Raw genomic sequence first — 18,714 nt, forward strand, 5'->3', positions numbered from 1 at the left:
ATTGCAGGCTTCGGAGACTTGCATAGCTCGAAAGATGCCAGCAATTTTCCGAAGCTATTTTGTAGCACTTTGTTATGTTGCTAAATATAAGTATATAAGCACCTCACATTCTCCCGCGAAATACCAGGAGGCGGCTACAGAACAATTGTTTTCAGATCTTGTGCAGGGTAAGCTGGGGCGTGGGGACGCTGCTGGAATGAAGCTGCCTCCCATCTCCAAACCTCCAGTCTAAGGGACCACACGGAGTGGAAATGGGCTTAGAGATGTGAGGACGCCTCGTGCCAGCAATCCTTTTCCGTCCTCAGGGCCCCGGTGTCCCACCTCCTCCCGCAGAGATCTAATTAAAACTGCTGCTTCCCACCCTACAAGAAGGCCCAGCCTTGTCTGGGCCTACGGAGAGCTGCTGAGAGCACCTCCTGTCTGCTCCACCTGAGGCATAGAGTGGGGCAAGTCAGAGAGACCATGATGAGGCCGCGCGGGTCCCTGGGCGAGCCCAGCCACCGGCATCGTGGTGCCAGGGAGGCCAAGCGACAAGCTGAGAAGACTGCTCTGGCGCCTGAAGTCACCACGGCCCCCTGTAGACGTGGTTATGAGCGCCCCCCTATGGACGAGGCCTGGGTCTTTGACACTTTCTACTCTGGCGATCTGGAGAGAATTAGGAAACTTTTCCAGGAATCGATTGATGTCGTGAACGCCACACTGGTCATTGAGGAAGAAGAGCTGCGGTGGGCAAGTGCTGGGTTTGGTATGTCCTCGTGTTGCCCCCTCTCCTTAACCTCCTTTCTGCATTCACTGGTCATTCCTCTCTCTTCCGCCTCCCTCCTCCAATCCACGTTTACACTCTGCTGTCCCAGCTAACCTTGCTTAATGATTTCATTTATTTTACCTCCTTTCTCTTCCTTTACGTTACCCCTTTACCTTCCACCACTCTCTCCCATTTTTCAACATTTCTTCACTCCAACTTCCTCTCTGTGTATTACTTTTCCCATCCATCTTCTGTCCCTCATAAATTTATATGCCCCCTCTCAAATTTCTACCTCTCATTTATTTTCTCCCATTCTCTTGCTTTCCCTCCCATCTGTCGTTTTCCTTCTTTCCCTTCCTTTCCCTTCAATCTTTTTCTGACTTGGCTTTCGTGATTTGCTTTCTCTGCACTCCTGCTTCCAAGCATCTCTCACCTTCCTTCATTGTTATTCTTTCTTCCTCACCCCATTCCCTCTCACGCTCTAACATTCCTCCCTCTACCGTCTGCCTGTCTTTCCTCATTTGCCTTCCCTCTCTCTTGCTTTTCAGTCACTACTTACTTCTACTTTCTAAAGGTCTCCCCAACATCATTTCACTTCACCTTGCTTAGTAGGCTGGGAAAGCAGGGTAGAGTTTTAAACTTAGCATTCTTGGGGACATTTCATCCGTGACTTTGTTTTTTCAGATTAGACACATGCATTATATTTCACCAAATTCAACAATTTCTCTAGAATCTCAACTCTTCGGAAGATGTATAGTTCACTTAATTAAAATTATTTATTGTCAAAGCGTTTCTGTTCCTGAATTGTTTAATTTCAAATTAATCTGAGGTCAAGGAAATGATATATTTGGGTACCCAACCCATCAAAAGCATTTATGATCACCCCTGAAGGAGGTTGTTAACCTGCCATAAAGATGGAAGATTAACATAGGATGGTAAGTCAAGGTGACCTATACGACAATGTAAGACACCCACCATTACCAATCAGAAGAATTGAACATGTTAATGTGATTACTAGAATCATCCCAGTGTGTGAAAAATAGAGTGGGTCCTCACCATTTCACCAAGAAAATCAGGGAGAAGAAAAATATATGAAATAGGCAACTGAGAAGTTTACTGAAACTTCAATTGGGATCATGTGGGATCTTTCCTGGACTTGGGCACAAGAGTTACGACTGCCTCACATGGTACTTGCCATCTATACGTCTGCATAAAAACCTCCGAACATGACAGCTCTGTCTTTGTTGTCCTGCACTGGCTCTCCAGAGGGAGTTGTCATTTGATCTATTGCGTTTTTCTGCTGCTTGGCCCTTAACTTGCTAACCGGCAAACAATCCGAATCATTGCCACCATTGTAGAATTTCTGTTCAAGCCATGGAAGTTCTAGCTCAGCTTTGTCCATGTCCAGGGTCCTTGAGTTGTCTAGTTAATGTGAGTTGACGCCACACACAGTGTGATCCAAATGGTTTAAGTAAGCCTCCATATTCTTTGACCCTCCTTCCAATCCCTTTTTTTGTCTCTCCTGCTCCTTGTTAAAGTGGGCAGCCTCCTAGATGAATTCTCTGCATGTCACTGCTTTTAGTGTGTCCCATAAGAGTAAAATTGGTGTGTCAATAGTTCTGTTAGTATGTAAGTAGTCTTTTTCTAAGTCTGCCTGTCTCGGTAACTGTATCATGTTTCATTAGATTATCATTAAACCTCCAGGTCCGCATGGAAGTATCAGCATGGTAGTCCCACATGTCAGTCATGAAGGGCGAGCAGTCTGAAAAGGGCAGATGTTTCCGCGGGGGTGCTTTGGGTCACTGCGAGCATGTGGGTAGCACCGACGAGGTGATCTAGTCTACCATAAGTCTTGCCCACGTATTAACTCCTCCAGACACGAGAAAGAGAGAAACGTAAACAATATCCTTGCTGAAGCAGCAGCTACAAAAATGGAAGGAGGACAAAATGCCAAAGGAGACCGAAACAACAGCTATGAACGCTCCCCAAAGAATAAAAGGTTGTTTGGGGTTTAATACCCACTATATATCAACCAGGCCCAGACTCCTCTTAGAGAGGGCCCCCGTTGGACCCACCCGCTGCCCACACTGGTCCTTTATGGTGTCCATCACTATATTTAGGACTCCTCCAATCAGAGTTTAGTGATCCGGGGAGTTCATGTGAGAGGGCAGCTCTAAGGAACATCTCCTAATTGTCATTCGGAGCATATATAGTGCCTAAAGGTGGAAATTGTAGTGCCTGTTAGTATGCGGACTGCCAAAAGACGGCTTAATGTTTCTGTGCGCATGTCTGTTATTTTCTAGGCCTGGGCGTAGTTTGCGGAGTTTTGCTACGCAGAACTCCGCGAAGTTACAAAAAAACTCCACGAAGTTCCGCGAGTGGCGGAGTGCAGTGCGAACTGCAGTTTGTGCTGGTATTCCTGCCGCTCGGGTAGAAATTCTAACTGAGCGGCAGCTCGCGAGATTACTGTTCGCAATCGCAAACTTACCGCTAGCGAGCGGGGAAAAACTCTGCTGCACATCGAGAAGCAGAGTTTTCTGCACTCCGTGAGCTCCGCGGAGTGCATAAAACTACGCAAACAGAGCGAATTTCACCGCCCAGGCCTATTATTTCCCCTTAAATGTTAGCAAGGGGGATGGTTACAACTCTTGTCTTGTTAGGGATGGAGGAGAAGAGTTGTCGAGTGAATCATCAGGATCAAGTATTCTCATCCCAACAACAACAAAACTCAACTAACAGCCCACACTTCCCCCTTGGTGGAGTGTCCATTTTTACAGGGATGAGCTATGAGCCCAGACCATTGGGTCCAGTACCAAGTTCCTCCTCAGTCAGGAGGACCGTCTCCTCTCCCCGTCTGCCCACCACCCTACATTCATGTTTCTTACTATCTCCCATGCCTCCCCTCAGTCCAGTACCGGCCCCAAGGCTTCAGCATTGTCTTTGAAGCCAATTTTATTGTAGTCTCTGATATGGGAGAGAAATCGTAGCCCTCTACCCTCGTCCACTGTTTTGTTACCTTATAATTTGGCAAGAATGGCCTGTCTCTCTCTCCGTATTTCATCCTGGCTGGACCATGATTGGGATCATGGTCCAGCTTCCCCATCCATGTCGCTTGGTTTCGAGAGGTAGCCGGGTGAGGCGCCAGGAGAGAGGCATTCCAGTATGTCTGGCAAATCCAAGATTGAGAGTGCCTCCGATGGGATGCAACTGTGTGAGTTGTGCCGGGTATAGTGAAGATGATGCTAAATGGGATGCCTCAACGGTACCTTATGCCTTTCTCTGAGAGGTAGTCATGACTGCGCATAAGCGTCTTCTCCTCTGTAAGGTAATTGGGGTGAGATCTTGATAAAGTTGTGATGTTGCCCCCTAAAAGTATGCCGCACAGTGTGGTCGTGGACAATCCAGTTGCCCGGCACCTCACGTCTGAGACTTTCCTGTATCAATAGAGATTGAGGCAACCCACCCGGGCCACTCAGGCACGGAGCATCCGCATACTGTGTTCTCCAGCCTGCCCTGCTCCCACCTGCATGAATCTCCGCCAATCCCACAATGCTCCCTGCCAGTTTATGTCTCTGGGAGGCCCTACCCGAGCAGCTGGTGTCCCAGGCAGGAGCTCAGACATGCTTCAGCCGACCGCGATTCTGATGTCCACCATCCTTGTCCAAACCCTAAGAGAGGAAGCAAAAACACGGATGGTGAAGTCAGTAGGCCCCTCTATATTGTATCTTGCTCCACTCCGTCGATCCGCAGCACATCCACCATCCTCTGCCTCGCACAGAGAATAATCCCCTGCCTCTTGCTTCAGGTTTGCCAGGCTTATCCTCAACTGTTAAACAATGCCCGATCACCAGCAGGCCCCACCTGCTTACCTCAGTGCACTGCTCAGGCATGGCCACAGGCCTTTGTTGGAGTATTTCTGGGTTACACTCTAGTTCTGGGGCACCTTTGCCAGCTATGATGTAAAGGAACTCAGTTTGGGGTGGAGGGGAGATCAGTCTCGCCCCCGTGTTCTGGCTTGCTCACTGACTGGGAGTCATGTTAAATAATAATAATAATAATCCACATTTATAAAGCGCGAACAATCACCCGTAAGGGTCTCTAGGCGCTGGGGGCTGTCGGGGAGATTAGGCAAGCTATTGCCCAGAGTCATATGATGCTGGGCTAATCTGCCGCCGGCGCCAGGGATCGAACCGTGATTTCCAGAATCAGTCGCATTGGCCGCGGCGCCACACCTCTTCCCATGTTCAGTATTCATGGGTCTGTCTTGCAGACACCGTGTCTACAGGCCAATTGTCAAAAGGCAGTAATTCACCCTGTGCATAAGAAAGGCTCTCTCAGTGAGCCTGGTAACTTTAGACTAATATCTCTGTTGGATATAGCAAATAGGTCTGATGGTCTATTTCTTAAAGACCTTGCATACTGGGAATAGAATAAGAAACTAATCTCAAACTACCAAACCAGTGTTTCATCAATCTCCTCAACAATTGATATAATTTTACTCCTATCCATGTGAGTTGAGAAGCAATTGATTACTGCTTTGGGACAGTATAACACTCAAAACAATTTGGTTGTCGATTTAAGTAGAAACAAATTACAGTATTTGGGGAAAATAAAAAAGAAATAGTCGAAGTTGGCACCTAGACGATCAGAACACTGATGCTGTACGTGGATGGATACCTTGGAGTTTGGTTTAGTGAAGGGAATAACTTCAAGAAGCATTTAGTCTCTATGAAAAACAAAGCAATATATTTGACTGACGCAATCAAGGCACTGCGTTGAAATTTTCTCACTGCTACCTTTGTGCCAATTAGCAAAGAGATTACAGGTCTGTTTCCCGCGGCCTGGAGGTCACTGCAGGGTAGAGCATAGAAATGTTCACGCCATATTTGCATTAACTCAGTCAGCACTCCAAGCACTAATATCTCTGGAATTTAATATAGTGAAGCAGAATCTAGAAAAGTAGCAGACTGTTTAGGTCGAGCCTAGCGGCAGCGCATGCGCTGCTCGCTCTGTGAGGCATGCAGTAGTCGAGTATGCTGTTGAAGCCTCACCTTCTCTCTGCTCAAATTATTGATTGGCTGGTGTCATTGTCCGTGGTAAATTCTGGCATTCGATTGATAATGAGGCTTGTTAGTCCCTCCTTGTTACCGCCCTGTCGCCATTGTTACCTCCCATGAGGACTGGATCTTTTACTTGTGGCGTTACACCGTCTCCTTCATAGGTCGGTAAGCACTATTTTTTTTTTTTATTTGCAGCGCGGTCCGCCTTCACTTTAGCGGCCGCGCTTGTTTATTTATTTAATTCATTTGCCACGCGAGCCGAAAGGGAGCGTTTTCTACTCACTAATCTAACAAGCATTTTCAATGCAGTAGGTCTCGAATTTACGCGAGTTTGAGCTATTGACATTGCAAATAACAATGCCTTTTATTGTTGTTTTCGTTTTTAAAGCATAAATAAAAGACATTGTCATTTACAATGCCAATAGCTTAAACTCGCGTAAATGCGAGACCTGTTGCAAATGCTTGTTGAAATATTGTTGTATGGCAGGATTTGCTGATCATGAATCTTTGAAGGGCCTAAACTTGTAAACAATAAACAACAGTTCAACAACAAAAAAATCATTGGGCAATTTCTTTTTCACTCTGCAATTTAAATTCTTAATGCGTCAAGAGCTTGAGAGAGTGGTGTTAACTTGACGACCTATAAAGCCCATTTGAAACAAAGAAACTGCATGGAAACCTTTTAGAAATGTTTTGATCTCCTAGATTCCAGCATCTCTCACTTTTGTGCCTCTTGAGAAGTGTCTGTCTGTCAACGTGAACACAGACAACACCATTTTCGGCTGATGAGACTGGTGACAAAATTTAGATAACCTTTTTATGGACTCTGAATGACAACTACAGCATCTGTTACAAAAAATTCTAGCGGTGAGTCCCAAGGAGCAGGTTCTTTGACAATGTTGAAATGGAGCCATAGAGATGGCGCCCCGTGCAGTCCACAACAGAGGAAGAGAAGGAATTCAGCAAGAGTGAGGCTGCAGCTTAAAATGTCACCTTGAAAGCTGCTCCATAAAAGCTTGCAGGCGTGATGGGCGTCTGAGGGAAATACATACCAGAATACTGTGTCTTTGAACTGCAACACCTCCGAGGGAATTAGGGCTTCCTTTGTAACGGAACTCTTTTTTGGGTTAGGCAGTTCCTGGCAGAACATGCCTAAAGCTGGAATCAAAAATATGCAGAATTTTATCAGTTTGGCACTAGTATATTCTGCAGAAACGTCGGAGACGGGATGGAGGCAACTGTATAGAGGGCCAATGGTGGAAGGCCGGTAGCATCATCTGCACCAACTGGTGATTCAATGTCCAGGGTGGCACTGGTACAGTGACAGAAGCTAAAACAGCCTACGGTCAGGGGGAATGGTCAAGGGCGGTTCTATGGGGACAGTGGCCCCAGGTGCCACCGAAAGGGGGCACCAGAAGCCTCCTAGAGCACCAAATATGCCCCTTTCAGCAGCAGTCTGTCCAATGTTACTTTATGTAAGACGGTGGTAATTATTGCAAGGCCTATGTCTGCGTCAGGGCAAACGCCGAAACATGCAAATTCAAATCGCAGCATGAAACTGGAATTAAAAATTGCAGCAGTATAGCACAAACACCGCGAACTAATACATCAAACTAGCTTCCGCAGTGAATTTGACCCCCACTGTTATTTTTTCACTCCTAGATCGTGTGTTCACTAATATTGAGAGAAAAGGTGGACGAGACAACATATTAATAGGGAGAGCCGAGATAAGGGTCAGGCTAGCTCTGAGAGCCAGCGCACAAGCCGAGCCCTGAGACTGTTTGGCATGTGAAATATGCAACAAACATCTTGTAAAAATATGATAAAGTTGCTTCAAGATGTGGAAAAAAAGATTTTTTTAACATGTAGAAGCGTTTCGCTTTAGTACATCATATTAAATCACTGCATTGAAAGGCATTTATTAAAAGTGATAGTTTTAAACATGAAACATTCGTGATCCCCTCTCTTGCCATGGCAACTAGGCCATTAGTGAACTAAGAGGCAATTCATTTACCATATACACCCTATATGTGGCCTATTTTCTTATTCTACATAGAGCAACATTATAGTCTATTAAATCCAACATGAGTTGTTTTTGTTCAGAGCACAGCTGGCACAATGGCTAGAGCTGCTGACTTCGGATTTGGAGGACCAGTTTGAAGTCTAGCCTTTGCTCAACAACCGAGGTATTTGGGAAAATGACTTAATCTTTCCAAGCCTAAAAAACGTGTAACATAATCTGGTTCTCATACCTTTGGGCCAGGTTCATGCAATATAAAACTGCAAAATTCTTTTAAAAATCAAGCTGCAATAATGAATAAAAAGAAGTCACAGTGAAATAATTTTTTTGCTTAGGATCACACACTTTGGTAAAGTGTGTAAGCCAGGACTGATAACAGGTTTTCTGGTTTCAATTTGTGCAATTCAACCACTAGGTGGATATCCCTTACTCCTTCCCATTTTACATTAAAGGTTAATTAATGCTTTATCTAAATTTTTTGCAAAAGACACACAATTGGTGGACGGAATGCAGAACAAATCAAAACATTCTCCCCCAGTCAAGAGATCTTGGTTAAATCCATCATTCTTGTGCTCACCATGCCACCCCAGGTTAGACCTGGCCATATGCAAATCAGTCTTGACCCTGTGCCTCGTGGGAACAGTCCTGCCCGAACTGCCAAGCCATGTCCTCCCTGGATCGGAAACAAGTATCCTAGGACTGGTTTTGGGGTTTCACCCCTCTTCGGCCAGGATGGCTTGAATCCAGTGGCACAGTGAGCCCGGGACCTACGTCTAGGCATACCCGGCGCACTTAGGGCGAGAAAGAAAAAGACACAAAATTGATGGACGGAATGCAGAAGAAATCAAAACATTCTCCCCTAGCCAAGAGATCTGGGTTAAATCCATCATTCTTTTGCTCGCCATGCCACCCCAGTTTAGACCTGGCCATATGCAAATCAGTTTTTACCCTGTGCCTCATGGGAACAGTCCAGCCCGAACTAGAATGGCATGATGAGCAAAAGAACGATGGATGTAGGCCCAGATACTGGGGTGAATGTATGACATTGTTCTGCATTCTGTCCATCAATTGTTGTTTTTGCATTTGTCACCCCGAGTGGGACGGGTATGCCCAGACGTGGGTCCTGTGCACTCCATGCCACTGGAGTCAAGCTATCCTGGCTGATGAGGGCTGAAAGCCCGACACCGGTCCTAGGATGCTTGTTTCCAGTCCAGGGAGGACCTGGCCTGGCAGTTCGGGCTGGACTGTTCCCATTGGGCGCAGGGTCAAGACTGATTTGCATATGGCTGGATCCAAACTGGAATGGCATGGTGAGCAGAAAAACGATGGATTTAGGCCCAGATCTCTGTACTGGGGTGAATGTATGATATTGTTCTGCATTCTGTCTACCAATAGTTGTTTTTGCATTTATCTAAAATTTTTGGCACATGGTGTTGACGTTTCGGTGGTAGGCAGAAGTCATCTGCCAGCTCATTCATTTGGGCATATATTTGTAGGATAGCTGACGCAGGACATTGGATAATTATGCCGACGTTTTGACACTCTGATAACGTGTTAATGGTTATACATCTTAGCGGGTCTTCCCCAGGACTTAAAAACCAAAGCAAAATATTATCAATGTATATTCCATGTCATCATGGTCCCCAGCCGGGTTGTGCAAAGTATGTAAAGTGGGATAAGTATCACCCACAAGTATCAGCTGCTGATCAGGATCAGTTTCCTTAAACAATTACCAAAAATTAATTTGAAAGGGTTTTGTGTACTTAAAGAAAAGGATGATTGGGTGATACTTACCCCACTTTACATACCTTGTGTACCCTAGCTGGGGACCATGATGACATAGAATATAACAATATTTACAGATGGCAGTGGTGGTCTAATTGGTAGCACATCTATTCTCTTTGTGCATTAAATGTAAGCATCCAAGTATTGGTGCCCCTTGAGGTTAAGACTGCACCCCACTACCTAAGGTGCCAAATCACCGAGGCCCAATTGGACCCAGTGAAAACGTTTAACAGATATATAAACCTCAGCACTCTTGTTCAAATTAATATTAATTCATACAGGTGTTTAAACAAGTCAATTTAAAGTACCAGCAGGACATAAATTTAGTTCTTGCCGTATCAATTTATATATAACAGAGTCTTGAATCACAAATTTAAAAAGCAGTGACATTATAATTCAGGAGTAGACAGCTTGGTGTAACAATCCTCCTTTTAAGCGTTGAACCGGCAGCCGACACGTGTTTTGTTTCATAGAAACTTTTTCAAGGCTTCGATCATTGATAAAGTAGGCGACCAAAAAGTTGTATAGAAATGTCCAAGTCTTGTATTGGGGAATCGTCTGTCCGTAAATATATTATAGCTCTTTGTCAGAACAGAAGACCGTGTCACGTATTCTTTGTATAAATCCACTGGTTGTTTTATAGTTTTAGTAGTCAGAGAAACTAGGGCTATGATATGCCCCTGTAGTATAAAAGTTTCCCTCGCGGCGCAGTCGTTCCAAATATAATACTTTGCGTATTATATTACAGGGGCATATCATAGCCCTAGTTTCTGTGACTACTAAAACTATAAAATAACCAGTGGATTTATAAAAAAAATACGTGACGCGGTCTTCTGTTCTGATAAAAAGCTATAATATATTTAGTTGTCCTGCTGGTACTTTAAATTGACTTGTTTAAACAACTGTATGAATTAATATTAAATTGAACAAGAGTGCCAAGGTTTATATATCTGTATGACATAGAATATACATTGATGATATTCCGCATGCTCATTTTGTGTTCCTGGATTCTCCTTTTGGAGGCTGTCCCTTTGTTTTGTAGTCCTGAGGAAGAACTGCTAAGATGTATAGCCACTAACACGTTATCAGAGGGTCGAAAGGCGTAATTATCCAATGTCTTGCACCAGCTATCCTACAAATATATAAAGGAAACCATACAAGGATACCTTGAGCTTCATAAGTGTGCACATGTGACTACGTGTGGCTTTTATGTTTTCTTGTCTGTATATCTGAACACTGTAAACGTTTGATTTTCCACGTTATGTTAGTTTACTTGATTGTATTATATGTCATCTGTTTGTTTGGGACAGCCAGAATAATACATGTTATTGATAAATTACTCGTCAGTATCGTGGTTTGTGGACATTAAGAATTTTGATGTGCGGAGGCAAGTAAGAAATCACTAATAGTTACTCTCACGAACAGCCTGATGGGGATCATCATTGGACCCTTTATATATATGCTTAATAAAAAGCATTTCTCACAATTTCCGCCAAAATTGTGACACCCATTAGGATCACTTGTAGTTTATAATTATATACCCAGATTCTGAGGGACACGGCAACCCCATTATACTTAATAGCTCTAACCTTCAGTAGATTGAAAATTGCATTTAATTTTCTGTGTTATTTGTTGTACACTACCCAGATGCGTTTTAGACTAGGAAGTAAGGGGCTTATTTATGAGCCATTTTGCGTGGCTCTTGCACCACGCTACGTAGTGGAAGAGTGATACAAACTGTAAATGTGATTTATGAAGCCACGCATGTCCATTTTGCTTGATCCTGAGTGGCTCCATAAATCTGGAATAAGGCAACGTAGCACAAATCGCTGCCTTACTCTGCTCTGGGAAGGCGTTCCATGGGCAATGAGTGGGTGTTCCCACGCAACTCCCATGGTTTTTAACTGGTAGACCTAGGAAGGCGCCAAAAAGATATGCCTTCTCTGGTGAGGCATAATGATGAAAAATATCTTTATTTATCCTTGTTACTTCCTCTTTCCATGTGTGCTGTATTCTGTAGCACACATAGAAAGAGGACTATGCCTATCAAGATTGGTGTCCTTTCCTACACAAAAACAATCCTGTATGCAACGCAGGCACCCTTTCACCATAGTTGCTGCCAGTGCAGGGGAAAAGGCAGGAATACAGTGTATTGCCTCAAATACCATGCATTCCTGTCCATTCCCTGTCACGCAGTGCATCGCAGCAAGGTGACTTGCTGCGCTGCATGACATTCTCGTAAATAGGCCCCAAAGTTTTCTAGCAGGGGACCAAGAAACCTGTCTTCTAACCTCAGCTTCTCTTTTGACTGTACTGTGTCACCCTGGGCAAATGCCTGTATCTCCTGTGCTTCATTTACCATGGCTGCCATTATATTGTATTGAAACACGCAAACATCTCATTATTTAAGCATCTTGAGCTTCAGTTTTGCAAATTTCAGTTTATTAAATGTCAGTCCATGAAAACGTGGCTTTGATTGTAATATTCTGCATAGTTTTGGACCACCAGCCCTACGAGCTCTGGCACGCATCCTCGTTCTGCAAACCTCGAGCTCCCATTTGTGAGCTGAGGTCATTCTCAATTAAAGCTGAGATGCTTTGCTATTCCTGGAATAACAGACCTGCTTGCAGAGTTAGCTTAACACCGCCTCTGAAAACATATTTAGATCCGACGCCCAGGCTTCAGCCCCCATACCACCCCACTCCCCCGTCGTGTGTGTCAGCCCGGCAGAGACAGCTTCCGGGCACACACACACAATTTTTGAGCTTATTGCAGCCGCCCCCCAGTACTTCACAGGTCTTTAAAAGACCATTTACGTGTTAACGAGGCTTTGTTGTGTTCTTCACCCCTTCATCTCCACTCTGCCTATTGCTGGAAGAATTAACCCCCCCTCCCCCCCGAAATTTTTAGTAATCCCCGCCCCCCCCCCCCCCCCCAAATTTGGCTCTAGTTGCGCCTCTGGTTTAGATAGAGTGCTGTTAAAGGCAGATAGTAGAATGCAGACACTAGAATTCCACTGCCTGCCACATCTCCACAGACTAGGTTTACTCGCATCTCTGCCTGTGCCATTAGACAAATCGCCACAGATGAGTAGAATTGAGTGAGCCAGCTCACGGGTATATCTGTGAGCTCGCTTTCACGATAGCGACATGTTTTGTTATCCTCTAGTCATGGTATGTCCTGCTTTATTTGATTCCAGGCCCCTATCCAATCCCCACGTCTGAGTCCTCTGTCACCTTCCTCTGCAGCACTGCTCCCTCATGGCTGGCCTGGACAACTTGTTGAGCTCCCATAGCCGGTGCCCTCAGGGGTTTTCCAGGCCATTGATAGTGCCGCTTGGCTAAAAGTAACGCTAACCCGTAAATCTAGATGCAGGGCCGGACTGGAAACCAAAACAGGCCCTGGCAAAGTGCTCGGCCGGCTCCCCGTGGGTTCGGGGTGCCGCCGAGCTCTTTGCCACGACCGGTTTTTGGCCGATTTTGTTACAGGGCCGATTTTACAGCTATGCTGCAAAAACGGCCCTGTAACAAAGATGGCCCCCAGGGGCCCAAAACTGGCCCCCATGCGTGCGGCGCACTTGGGGATTGCCCGGTGCTCTCTACGGCCAGTCCGGCCCTGTCTAGATGTTACAGTTTTGGCTTTTGTTCTAGGGAACAAGCCCATCAGGCAGGGCTTTAAGTGGGCCGGGTCTCACTGGGTCTGAGCACCTGCAGTTTTTTAAAGGAGGCCTCGAAACAGGTCTTCCTCGGGCTCTGTTTTGTGCCCTGGCACAGGCGGTCCGTTTTTTCCGTACTGCAGTAGAGCAGGCACATCCATGTGTGTGTGCTCACACTGTTCACTTTTCACTAGCGGAGAAGTTGCTGCATGACGTCATGCCAGGTGAGCGTTGTAGGGGAAGGGAAATCCTTTAAAGAGAGTCATTTTCTCTCTGGATTTCCCTTCTCTTTTTGAAACTCAGGAGCAGCAACATTGTCGTGGTGTCACCAGGGCTTTAAGTGGAAGCTTTTTCAATATTATATACAAGCTATAGTTGCTGCTTATTTTTCTTATGCAACTAACAACCATTGACAAAGTCAATAGTCCTGACTTGTTGTAGGTATGATGTTACTTGTTGTATCATATATCTGGATGCAATGACAGAAACAGCAAAATACAAGTCGGGCGGCACACTATGCTGAGTACAGATTTTTAGCTAAAGTATTTTTAAGCCGCGCCCTTAATTGCATTGGCCACGCCCCTTTGAGAGACCCGCCAGTTTTTTTATCCCACTTAAAGCACTGCCAGCAGGCAAACATTTGGCGTGGTGGCCAGAGATCTGCCGGTCACCACTGTGAATATTTCCATCACCTACTTCCAGTAAGTAGCAAGGGTTGGGCACAACCAGACAATGCGGTAGAACTAAGCGTTATTCTCCCTGGACCTGCAGCAACCCACCATTGCATTTGGAAACATCAAGTTCACACTTTTGGGCGTGATATATACTCTATGGAGAAAGTAATACTGTATAAGTTTAAATCTCGTATTGTGCAATACTGTGGGAGTGTGTGCTAGTATCTTAGTCCAGTCAGAATCACTAATGGGGATGCCATTTCTAAGGCCCAGTGATCTCGGAGCTGTTCCAAGTGGCTTTTCGACTGGTCCAGAAGTGCACAGTAAAGTAGCAAAGTTGCGCACCTGCGTCCAGTGATCTTGCAGATCTGTTGCCACCCTGCGTGAGTTGAGGGTTCAGCCACTCCATCACACCACCACTAGCACGTCACTGAAATTAGTATCCCATGCAGGAAGAAACCACACGCTGGCAGCTCATATTGGTACTGTAGGCTTGCGAAGTCTGCCAGTGTGTCATTAAAATAGAGCTCGCCGATTCTAGTGATCGGTAGTGCTATCCAGTTGTGGAGGCCACTCCACTTGCCCCAGTGCAGCAAGGCCAGCAGAGTTGTAAGTAGCAGCTCCTGTGCATAGAAGGGCTGCGTTCGCCTGTGTTGCAGTGCTCAGGTCCATACCTATTGGAGAGTCACCATCAGGACCCCTTAATCCTAAGGTCGAGGTGTCCCCAGCAGCAGGTGCGGTAAGACGTGCTGAGGGAGTGAGTCTGGATATGCCCTGCGGCGGTCATCCCAACAGTGGTCCCACCACTGCGAGGCCCACTGCAGCTGCTCTGCCAGATAGTAAAGCTCAAGGTCTGGACTGCCAGTCACCCCACGCCCCCTGAGGTGGGTAATTTCAGTTTTACTAATAATATTCTCCTGTGGGTGACCCAGAGAAGCTACAGGCTTATGGCATCTAAATCCCGCAACACTTTCCTGGGTACCCCTAGTAGGAGGGCAGTGAAGTGATACAGTAGCCTAGGGAGGATGATCATCTTCATCAGTGCTACCCTGTCCAAGATTGACAATGGCAGTTGTTGCCAGAATCTGAAAGCTTGTTTCAGGGATGCCACTTTCATCACAATGTTGTCATCTAGTAGACGGTCCTCCTCATGATAAATTTGGACTCCATTATATTTGATTGCGACAGGTTCCCAATGTAGGGAATCCTCCAAGGCCACTGGCCTGCTCCCCTCCCTAGGATCCACAAAAGGATATGCACAGGACATCTCCCAGTTGACCCGCGGTCCCAAGACTGCCCCATATTTCTCTAGGCTCCAAACCCCCCCCCCCCTCCCCATTGTAACTCCAGCTGTGCCACACATATAGATTTGCATATGGCTGGGTTCAAACTGGAACGGCATGGTGAGCAAAAAATCGATGTACTTAGGCCCAGATCTCTGTACTGGGGTGAATGTATGACATTGTTCTGCATTCTGTCCATCAACTGTTGTTTTTGCATTTGCCACCCCGAGTGGGAAGGGTATGCCCAGACGTGGGTCCCGTGCTCTCATGCCACTGGAATCAAGCTATCCTGGCTGAAGAGGGGTGAAACCCCGAAACCGGTCCTAGGATGCTTGTTTCCAGTCCAGGGAGGACCTGGCTTGGCAGTTCGAGCTGGACTGTACCCATAAGGCACAGGGTCAAGACTGATTTGCATATGGCTGGGTTCAAACTGGAACGGCATGGTGAGCAAAAAAACGATGGATTTAGGCCCAAATCTCTGTACTCTGGTGAATGTATGACATTGTTCTGCATTCTGTCCATCAACTGTTGTTTTTACACATATAGACCAGCATATCATTAGCATATAATGACAGATACAGGGGGGGGACATTGACCTCAAGCCCTTGGTAGTGATCACCCTGATGAAGGACGATGGCCAGCGGTTCCAGGGCCATCGCAAACAGCACTGGTGAGAGCGGGTAACCCTGCCGGGTGTCCCTGCCTACTGCATGGCTGTCAGCTATGAGTCCAGCGGTCCTCACACAGGCTGTTAGGATCATATGCAGCAGCTTGCTTCAGTTGAGGAACCCCCTGCCCATATGTAATATTGTCACATAGAGGAAGTCCCAGGACAAGGAATCGAAGGGTGCGTCTATACTCCCTTCATTGCCATCAACATTGGTGGAGCATAAGAATTTTTTTTTTTGATGATGTCAAATGTTAAAGCAGGATCAGATATATGAAAGATTTTATAAGGTAAACATACCTTGCGGATATCCAATCCATTCTGATGCTTTATTCCTGGGTTCCCCAGACAGAATTAAAAGTTCCCAGTATGATGATCTACATGCTATATTCACCCTATCATCATTTTTACTGTTGTCAACATGTTTCGGTCCAACAATCTTACACCACTCTGGGTCAGTGACCTTCATCAGGACCATGTGATCCCTTCCTTTATCACTGTCTTGGTCAGTCAGTCATACGTTATACAGAGAAGCGTTAGTCATACACCCTGCTGTTACCTTACTCTTGGCATGAGCATCTGAGACCATAGAAAATAACTCTTTATGCTCCACCCTTGTTGATGGCAACACTGAGAGTGTGGAAGCAGACCAATGGTGAAGCATGCCACTAATTAGTGGGTGAAGGCATTTCTTTCCTATCAGGAGGGATTCCTTAGAAGGTAGTTTGGCTTCCCTTCATCAACCTCTATCTGTGTGGTACTGTAAATGGAGGGTGGTTGGTGAACGATTACCTCTCACCTCTTTTTGGTGTTAGATCAGAGTGTGTTCTTGTCCAATATTCGGCCACCGGTGCTTTTCTTGCACTGGTGCATTACACAAGAACGTATCCAGTTCCACATGTAAGGAGTGCTATCCACTCCCAGAAGCCCAGGGCAATCTTATGTGGAGCTGCACTAGGTAAAGGAGGGTGTGACCTATCTAGTGTTGTGTCTGTGACATAATTAAAATCCCCTCCAGAGGACGTGGCTTGAATGGCCATCATGGCGACTGCTTTTTAGCTCAGCTCCGGGCTAAACCCTGCTAATCTGTTGGAAATCCTCCTGCCTAACTGTCATCAAGCATTCTTAAGGCGACTCCCTGGCTTGTAAAACATGGTAGGAACATTCCTGCTTTCGGAAGTCCCCTGAAAACGCGCTGTATGCCTGCCAAAGAAGTGACGCCAGGAATATCGGCTGTTGATGGGAGGCTGCAGCCTCAACACCAACCTCATGGCTGCCTACCACCCCTAGCCCCCCAGACCCATCTTCACTGCCTGACGGTTGGAGCCTGCCCCCATCCCTGTGACTTCTGCAAGACTGCTCCTGAGCGAGGGAGAGCCGTGAAGGACTCCTTTGCTGCCTCGAGGCGAATGGTGGTTGGGTGTCGGCCCGGTGCCTGAGGAGGATCACTCACATGCTCCTTCCTCTGATGCTGCGGCACAGCCCATGGTGCTGCAAGGGTCCTACACCATGAGAGGTTGGGCTGTTCTCCTACCCTGACCTGGTGACACTGCCTGACCCCATAGGGCCTGTAATGCTGACTGTTGGCGGGGTACGCAGCTTCTCTATCGACCTCGTGCCACACAGTCTCCCCTGGGCCTGTTGGAGCTGCTTGTTTCTTAGAGCTTGCCCCCCGTGCCTGCTGCAAGATTGATACTGACCAGGGGAAGGAGTGCAAGGTTCCCTTGTTGCCCCGTGCTAGATTGAGGTAAGGTCTAGACCCAGGACCCTGTGAGGCCTACTCCCCAGCTTCACTCTTTGGCATTGCAGTGCGGCCCATGGTGGTGTAGGGGCCTTTTTCCTGACTTCGCCTGTGATGTGCAACAGAGAAACCGCTCTTAAACGAAGGTCAAGCCAGGGCCATGGGGCTCCAGTACCGCTTACTGTTCCCAGCTCGCCTCCGCCTCATTCATGCTTACAAATCAATTTTTTTTTACAATCCAGAGTCTTTTTGGCAATGGCTCACTGAGGGCCATCCACTCTGCGGCCACGCCGCCTTCACGTCATCCCGAACAAACTCTGACCTGCAGGGACCATCTCTGCAGCCTAAACAACGCAGGCGGCACACTCGTTCCTAAAGTAGACAGATAACGTTTCGATCCACGTCACCTTTTCAATACCCCCAGGTGCCTTTGCCTCCTTCCAACCCTACCTCCAATGGTGAGGAACAGGGTCCAGACCGGGATAAACCCTCTGCTTCTCCGCCATCGGCTACATCCCTACTCGGACACGGACCTCTCTCGCCGTCCCACGATTTAGCTTGAATTAACTCTCTGGTGAGTGTCAGGTCTCAAAATAAGGGACTTGTCTTCTTTGTTTACCTGACTTGCTCTAAGCTTACTTAAGTAGTCATTAAGTCCTCTTCCTAAACTGCTCCATCACATAGAATGGCAGTTATTCACTTATCCTTTACTAAGTTGGGGTTTCCCCCTTTGATGCCACTACATTGTTGTGTACATTGTTTTCCTTTTTGTCTATTTTTTTCTTAGAGTGACAGATGCTTCTGGGGTAGAAGTGTGTGGAGGGGTGGGAGTTGGGGGGTGGGGATCTAGTCACCTGTAGACCATGTTTCATTGCATGTATGTTCCTCTTGTGTTTTATTCCTTAGGATTTGACACACACCTACGCAATCGATGCAGTAGCCACTTTTCAGCCACGACTCCTTGTAGCACTTTCTAGCCATACCTCCGGTTCTGCAACTGCTCCACAATATGGACCCTTTCCTTATCATTCCTGTTGTGTGTGATCGCACTTGTCCCCCATAGAGATGACCTTCCGATTACTGT

At 46.4% G+C, this 18,714-nt stretch overlaps 1 protein-coding gene across 3 annotated transcripts in view; it reads left to right on the forward strand.

The window, feature by feature from the left end:
* The first annotated feature begins 251 nt into the window (after positions 1–251).
* ASB18 (ankyrin repeat and SOCS box containing 18) overlaps positions 252–18,714 on the forward strand; it is a 350,641-nt gene continuing 332,178 nt past the window's right edge. For 2 of the 3 annotated variants that reach the window (XM_085645099.1, XM_085645100.1), the window contains exon 1: positions 252–745. In XM_085645099.1, coding sequence (XP_085501225.1) covers positions 463–745 — 283 coding nt within the window. In that variant the 5' untranslated portion in view covers positions 252–462. The remainder of the gene's footprint in view (positions 746–18,714) is intronic. The other variant, XM_085645097.1, reaches the window with a different exon arrangement.

The sequence above is a fragment of the Triturus cristatus genome, chromosome 3_1, assembly GCF_964204655.1.
Source record: "Triturus cristatus chromosome 3_1, aTriCri1.1, whole genome shotgun sequence".
Classification (NCBI taxonomy): Eukaryota; Metazoa; Chordata; class Amphibia; order Caudata; family Salamandridae; genus Triturus; species Triturus cristatus.